Source organism: Nestor notabilis, unplaced genomic scaffold (assembly GCF_000696875.1).
Source record: "Nestor notabilis isolate BGI_N333 unplaced genomic scaffold, ASM69687v1 scaffold5376, whole genome shotgun sequence".
In the NCBI taxonomy this organism is placed as follows: Eukaryota; Metazoa; Chordata; class Aves; order Psittaciformes; family Psittacidae; genus Nestor; species Nestor notabilis.
Genome location: NW_009934116.1, coordinates 6,821 through 15,251, shown reverse-complemented (window position 1 = coordinate 15,251; position 8,431 = coordinate 6,821). Strand labels below are relative to the sequence as shown.

Genomic DNA, 8,431 nt, shown 5'->3' with positions numbered 1-8,431 from the left:
TTTAGGGAAAGAGCAAGGAAGCCAGACTGCAGTCCACAGAGTGCACCAAGTGAGACATAACAGTTGTTGCATGATGTTATGATGAGAGCTTTCTTATTATAGGAAGGCTTTAGTAATCAGCGTATCCTATGGTTACACAGAATTTCTAACAATTGGGATAGCTTTCCTATTACCTAAAATGGGAATTACCTGCACTTTTCAGTCACCTGGACCGTCTGCAGATCAGGTAAAATTCTTAATAACCAGTGTGCCGTAGAATAATAATCTGGATGGTGACTTTAAAAATTACAAGAATCTGTGCATGAATGTCAGAAGAATAATTATGGAGGAGATGTCATGATACTCTAGCCCAGGGTGAGGGTGCTCCCCCTTTCCTCTTTTATCATTATCATCCCCTGCTTAACACTGGGATGCATGAAAGCCTCAGCAGTCTGTCAGCTTCAGTTGGATCAGCTTCAAAAACCATTTGGATAAACTGATGTATTTATACCTCTCAGTTTGGGGCATTGGACTATACAATTTCTATAACTTAGCGGATTCTGAAGAGGCTGCCAGGCAATCAGTATGCAAGAATTTTGGCTGCAGGAGACAGCAAGCTGCATGTGCATAATGGTCTTTATCTCTTCCTGTCCATTGTGTCCTGCCTACATGTTGCCCTTGCTCTGACCTAATGGCACTGCTCCCAGCATCCATTAGGCCTTAGCATGAGCTGTGTGTTAGCCAAAATCTGAGCAAGAGTTGAGTGAACAGTCACAGGCGGCATCCTTGACCACTGAGAGATCATGGCTTTTGTCATCCAGAATATCTCATGTGCTGTTACACTTCCCTGTCACTGTCACCATATCCTGGCCACAGTGCTGTACCAGGTGTCAGGAGCAATGGGTACCAGTCACAGATAGTTACTGGAGATTCCTCTTGTGGACAGTCAAGGCATGTATCTTCTGACCCCACCTTGTGTCTCAGGGGTATTATTGTTTGGTAGGTGCGGGATCTGGGATTGTTGCAGATGCACTGCAAAGATTTGTCCGGCCTTCTAAGATGGACCTCTTCCTTGTCTTTCTCATGGGTACCAACAGTAGTGTTCCAAAGGTAACCTGGAGCATATTAAGAGAGACTTCAGAAGTCTGGAGTGAGAGTGAAGGGCATGGAGCTCTAGTCTTGCCTTCCCAATCCTTACAAAGAGGAAGAGAGCTTATGTAGAAGTGGGGTACGCCTGGTTGTATGCCTTGTGTTGTGGAAGGGCTTTGGCTTCTGTGACCAGAGGAACAAGCAGTACTGAGCAGGGATGGAATAAATCTAACACAGGGGAGTAAGAGTGTCTCTGCAACTAGGCTTGCAAATCTGGTGAGGAGAGTGTTAAACTGGGTATGGAAGGTTACCATAACCTGAAGAGGGAACGTCACAAGGGGAGAGCAGGTGTGTCTACGTGACAAGCTTGACAAGGGAGGCAGCAGTACTTGGGGCCCATCTCAAATGCCTGTACGCAAAAGCATAGGGAACAAGCAGAACAAATTAGTTCAAGAGCTATGACCTCACGGGTTACAGAGGTGTGGTGAGACAGCTCTTCAGGAGTTGCTGCAATGGATGGATAGAGGCTCTTCAGAAAATACAGTGGGGAAAATGAGGAAGTGGAATTGTGATCTATGTAAAGGCTTAGCTTGACTGCATCTGGCTTTGCCTTGGGGCAGGTGATGCGCAAATAGAGAAGTTGCAGGTAAGCAACAGAGCACAGACCAGCACAGATGATGATATAGGAGGCATCTAATACAGACCTACTGATCAGGAAGAGGAGACAAATAAAGCCTTGTTTAGGTATTGGGAAAAAACCTTGTAGTCCGTGGCCTTGGTACGCAAGTTAAAATGGCTGAAAGTGATCCATAACGTTTCTAAAATGAATTTTTTTTTTTTAAATTCTTAATGTGTATAATGAATGATTTGAGGAGATACTCTGGGCTTACAATCAAAAGGAAGAGCTGTTTAAAGACATAAGGGCTGAGGAAGCCTTGGCTGCAGCAACCAGGTGACTGGGAGTTAGATCTGGCGCAGGAAAGTTTAGTTTATTAATTTAAGTTTGTTCCTGAAAGTGGCAACCTCTTAAAGTATTTTGGTGTAGCTCTAGCCAGATTACTAGTTGGTGAAAATTTTAGGCGCTATATTTAATGTTAGGACTTGCAGTGTTAAAACACCTGAGTGGTGTTATTGGATACCACTTTTTTGAAAGTCATCACCCTGATTAATTAAAATGGTGTTACTTACTACTTTCTGGCTTTATCGAAGTGGGGTTGCTTATTGCTTTCTTTTGTGCCTGTGTATCTCTGCATGCTTAAATAAAAAAACTTGAATGAAATCCAGTTTTTTCATTGAAGCTTGATCTTTCTTCCTGACCTTCTGCAGGTTTTCTTAATGCATGTGCACATATTCCCATTAATAATAAAATAAACGAATAAATAAATAAAATCATTTTGGTATGGAGTCCTGGTATAATCCCAGAAAAGGAAAAACTTTCCCTTTGAGAATTTCTTTTCGTTCCACATTTCATAATCAGTTTTAAGTTTTCATTCTTTATAAATATCCTGGATGTTACCAGCAAAAACAAAAAAAAGAAAAACCTTACTAAGATGGCTAACTTTGGTGCTGATTCTGAAGGCCCCCAGAACATTTTAATTACATAAGCAAATCTCTATGGCAACCTTTTCCAGGAAGAAAGGCTATTAGATACTGAACTTTTATGGTTGAAGGAGCAAATGCAAAAAGTCATTCAGTTTCACTGAGGAATTGGGAAAGGATGATTACAGTTGACAAAATGTAGCCATGAAGACCAGGGCCAAAATGTATACCCTTCTGGTAAGGAGTAATATTTGCACCTTACCTACTGGACATCCACTAGCATTTTCGGCAGTGCAGGCATTCCCAGCTGCTTTTCTACACAGAAGTACTGTTACTGAGTTAATGGTTATTTTGAAGAGCAGTTGTATCCTGAATAGCTTACACCAATATTTGCAGATCTCCCATCAGAGTATTAATATTGTTGAGTTAATTTAGCATGTGAATAATTTAAATTTATGGAAGTGAAAAGCCAGTAGCTGAAAGCCATCGTATGCATGATTGCCTTGGTTTCAGCTGGAATAAAGTTATTTTTCTTCCTAGTACATGGATTTGGCTTTAATCTGAGAATAATGCTGATAACACCCCAACATTTTAGTTGTTGCTCAGTAGCACTTACCCTAATCAAGGACTTTTCAGTGTCTCATGCTTTGCCAGTAAGGAGGGGCACAAGAAGCTGGGAGGGAGCAGAAACAGGACACCTGACCCAAACTAGCCAAAGGAATATTCCATACCACAGCACATCATGCCAAGTATATAAAGTGGGGGGAAGTTACCCAGAAGAGACAAATTGCTGCTCGGCTTGGGCTGGGTATTGGTTGGTGGGTGGTGAGCAATTGAGTTGTGCATCACTGCTGTTTATTGTTTTGCTTTACTTTCCCATTTTAGTTTTATATTCTCTCCTCTTATTTCCCTTAGCATTTTTTTATTAGTAATAGTAATATTGTTATATTGTATTTTAGTTATTAAACTGTACTTATCCTGTGGGTTTCACGTTCTTTTGATTCTCTTCCCCATCCTGCCTGTGAGTGAACGGCTTGGTGTTACTTAAGTTGCCAGCTGGGTTTAAACCCTCACAGAGAGCAATGTGTTACTTTGAGAGCCTGTTGGTTAGGTCTCACTAATGAGCATTTATTTGGCCTGAGAATGGGTAGAGTGAGAATGAGGTTTTTGATGAAAGATATGTCTCCCAGAGCACTGTAATGAATCCTAGAGTTTAGAATAAATTTTTCTTTTGAAGCAATGAATTCTAGCTGTATTGGTTTGCTTTTTCTACACTGCTGGAGCCAGCTTTTATGCTTGAATTCTGACATAATGGATTTTGAATATGGTTGTTCCCTACAACTTCTTTATATCTTTGGTGCATAGAACTTGATTATTAATCAGAAGTATCTCATATGAAAAGTCTTTTCCAGAAGTTTTTTGACATAACTTGCCCTATTTTGTTCTTGGCTATATGGTTGCTGTCATTGTGTGTAATGGCAAGAGACAAACACTTTTTGTATACTTTTGCTGGAAGTGAGTAGTTATTTACATAGTCTTCATCATTAGCCATGATTTTAGTGTCAGTAGCATGTAAAAATATCTGTGTTCAGAATAATTGATTTCTGATGGGGTTTTTTGTTTCCTTTCTTTCTGCCAACAGAAAGCCATTTCATCTCCAACTGTATCACGCCTTACAGATACATCAAAATTCACTGGTTCTCACAAAGAGAGGTTTGATCCCAGTGGGAAAGGAAAAGGCAAAGCTGGCCGAGAAGATCTGGTGGATGATTCAGGATATGTATCTGGCTATAAGCATGCAGGCACATATGATCATAAAGTACAAGGGAGCAAGTAAGGTTGAGGGTTTACAACACAGAAGGAGAAGGAGAGTGGGAAAGAGAATATATTTGTAAGAATGATGTAGATGAATCCCATATGTTTTGGTTATTGTGAATGCTTAAGACTATGTTGTCAAGAAGTTGTTTTCAGGAACTGGAACTGATTTCAACATCTGCTGAGCTACTTGCAGCACAACGCCACTTCATTACATTCCTCATGTGTATATTGGCAAAAATAAACATATAGGTACAAAAATTACATCATTTTGCTGAGCTTCAGACACCAAAAAAACCCAAACCAAACCACCCACAAAATTCAAGAGCAGTTATCCACACTTTGTCAATTCAAGCAAAAGATTTCAAACATTCCTAAATGTTTAGTTGCCCTGAGGATGTCAAAGAGAACCTCTTGAAAAGAGGGTCTTTCATAGCAGCCTTTCTGAAGAATATCCCATTATTTTATGCAGTTTGATTTGACTACTGGTTTTGGGCTTTTTAAAAATGTCTTACATGGGATATGGCACTTTCCTTAAAACATTCAACAATATGCTATTGGGGCGTAAGTGGTGGTAACACACAAGGTTCTAGCCTATAAATGTCATACACCACTCATGAAAAACTGAAAAAAAACCCCACCCGTATTTCTAGGACAATATGGGTTCTAAAGTATTTCATGTCAACAGAAAGAGGTGGAAAATACCAGCCCTTACTTTCCTCCTGTCTATAATTTGTGCTTGTTACTGTATGTACTGTAGCATGGTTCTGACTGGTTGGATTTGGATGGAGCTATTGTACTAACCTGAGAGGTGAGGAACAAGACATTACTAAGAAAGTCTATTAAAGCTTTTTTCAGTCTGTTTTCAAGTTTGCACTGCCTCACATTTGAAATGAAGGGGGCATTAAACTAATAATGCTTTAAAATATTGATTATGACTAAATACTGCCAATCAGATTGCTATTAAGTGAATGTTATTATGCACATACATTGCCACATATTCCCCTTAAGGTATAACATATGTAAAGAAAGTTTACAGCCCATTGGAATCAGGACATTTACAATTAATATCCATGTAATCAGGTGCAGTTTGCCCTCAAGAATATACTACTATGACTGGGACACATTTTATGTTAGATTTGTTTGAAGTCAAGGGGTTTGATTCTCTGTTCACTTTTGCTGCCTAACTTGGGAGTAATATTATTGATGGGAATGGCTTTCCACTGCTATAGAAGGAGAACCAATTCCACAGGTTTAAGGTACAAGCAGCTGAGTGTGAGCTGCCTGGGGCCCAGAATGCCAAAACACCTTAGTAGGAATAAAAATAACTCATTTTTTATATTGGGTAAAAAGGAGAGAAAAGGCCGTTCCAATTTTCTGCAAGAGCTGAACATGTACCCTAATGTATTACTCTCCTTCTCTAAAATTATGAAAGATTTTCAGTATTCAAAAACACCCGCTAGCAGTTCTGCTTTGCTTTCTTTCAAAAAGATCTCATGCACTGATTTTCATGTTTGACTCTGAAAAAAGGTTAATAAATTTATGTAAGCTCTCTCCCAACACATATCAGCATCCCACTCAGAATACATAAAATTCAGTGGGCACTGTGCGCTGTCCTGTGCCATGCAGGTCAGCAATCTGTATTTGGTTAATGTCCAGAAACAAAGCATTGTTTTTCAGCCCTTAAACTGTTCATGTTTTGTTTTTCTGACATAGAATGGTAGCTTTTATTGTTACTTTGCCTTCAATGACCCTCTGAGCCCGTGTATCAGCCTGAAACCAAAACAACAATAGCAAAGGCAAGGGCTTCCTTTTGAACTTGGAGATTGTTTTTGTTTGTTTATAACTTATTTTGGGTTTTGTTTCGAAGAGGGAGGGAAGCTTGCCAAAAACTCAGCACGTGTTCTTGTAAAGATTTGAATAGCTTTCCCATAGTTGGCTCTGGTTACCTGGAAAGATTTTTTTTATGTATGTAAGGGTGTTCAGGTTGAGAAGCATCCAGCTTTGTGAAGCCTTTCCTAGAGTTACCTATTGTTCTTGATAAATTTCCATGGAATGAAAGATTATCAACTCATGTGTTGACTGGTAACGTGTCACACTCAGACAGAAGATTGCCTGCTGTGATATCAACAAATTATTCTAGCATGATAGTGGACTGCCTAAAAATAGAGAACCTTCTTCCACATCACTGGTGCCTGTGCACCTGAAGAAGGCTCCAGATTAGTCCTAGGTTTTATGAATAAAAATGCTAAGCCTCTGACCTTTGATAAATCCTAAATTGATAAATCCTAAGACCTTTGATAAATTGGCTAAGTTACACATGAAACCAGTGTCCCTGTTCTTTCCATTGACTATAAGAGATGACTCGTAACTCACTGATAACCGAAAAAATCTAGACCCAGCTGGAATGAAGGGTGAAGGCCAGTCTACTGCAGAGCCCTTTCAACATGCTGGTTGTTGCTTGCTAGCTGCCTTGTGTGGCACATCAGATGATACTTGACCTGAGCTGCACAAGCAACAGGCTTTCTCGAGTATACAAATGCTGAGTGTCAGTAATGCCAGACTGTTGCTACATAGATATGATTTATTGGGAAGGTTTTAAAGTATAATTAGGTTTTAAGTTGCTAGTTCATAGTGTGAGAGAGCCCAATGCACTCATAAGATAGAAGGCATGCAAAGGATTGAGAGCAAGGACAGATACAAGCTGACACTGACGAGAAATTGAGCTACTGTTTGTTTAGAAGAGGCCAATAGAACTAGCTAGGGTTCTGCCAGGGATTACTTGGCATTACCTGTACAGTATAAAATCTCTGCCATGAACCAAAGCACTACGTATGGACCTGATGCAAAGTTTTTTAAAATGTTTTCATTTGTGTAGAAGCTTTAGATCAGGACCTGAGAAGATGCTTCAGATAGCAGTATTTAATTTTGAGGAACACACTTCTTTGTTTCTTCTTTATTTCTACAGTTAGATAGTTTTAAAATTCAATCAAACAGATGCATGAAAAGAGGTCAGTCTAATGACAGTTACAAATAGAAGTTGTGGCTGAAAAGTACTTTGGAAAGATTTTTTTCCATTTTACTACACTTGCTGTGGAAAATAAAGGCTGTGAATAAAAGCACCACATGAAGCTGTGTATGAGGGGTTCAGTCAGCTACTTCAGCTCTTTTGTGCTAAGATCTGCAGCAAATTAAAAACCTAAATACTAGCTTGCATGTTAGCCATAAGTTCTAGGCCTGCTTGGGAATGAGGCAAAGTACATTTTCTAGTTCATCTGCCATTCACTAAATTCTCAGGACAGCAAGTACAGCTGGTACCTCGATGAGGGGAAGGGATAGCTCAGAAGGTGACCCATTTTCAAGCTTAAGTATTGTAGAGCATATGCTCTTCCTGTGCACCGTACTCCAGACTAACTACATGTGATGTCTGAAGTAAGGACATGGGCACCTAATAAGGTTTACACTCATCTTTTTTTTTTCTTTTGGCATCTCAACTCATTACATCTAACTTTCCTGTCTGATTACCAGCATCTTATGTTATGTAGCACTCTTCTACACGACATCTTCTGTAGAACCCTTCCTAATTATCTTTGCTTTCATGCTTTCATTACTGCTGAAAGCTACCAAAAGGAATATAATCAGAAAGTTCAGGTAGCTTTCAGCAATAACTGCCTTAAAGAACAAATTCAAATTATACTGTTCATTTAAAATCAAACCCTTAAATACTATGGCAGTACATAATCATACCTATATCTCCACTTGAGGATTAATCTGACCATCAAAGCCTTTGGAAGATTGAGGACAAGAAATAAAAATCCTCACTGAGGAAAAATTCTCACTGAGGATGCAGAATTCAAATGGGTTTTCTATTAGTGCTTGCTTACTAATTTCCTTTAGTCACTCCATGTGCTTTAGTTACTTGTTGAGAGTTTTGCAACATACTTGTCAATATGGAAATATCAGAAACAAAACTATTATCCTGCTTTTTGTCTCTATCAAAGCTATCACA

General features: G+C 39.3%; 1 protein-coding gene across 1 annotated transcript in view; it reads left to right on the top strand.

The window, feature by feature from the left end:
• TPPP (tubulin polymerization promoting protein) overlaps window positions 1-4,772 on the top strand; it is a 33,101-nt gene extending 28,329 nt beyond the window's left edge. Inside the window, exon 3 of the mRNA XM_010017162.1 lies at window positions 4,250-4,772. Coding sequence (XP_010015464.1) covers window positions 4,250-4,444 — 195 coding nt within the window. The 3' untranslated portion in view covers window positions 4,445-4,772. The remainder of the gene's footprint in view (window positions 1-4,249) is intronic.
• Window positions 4,773-8,431: the final 3,659 nt, after the last annotated feature.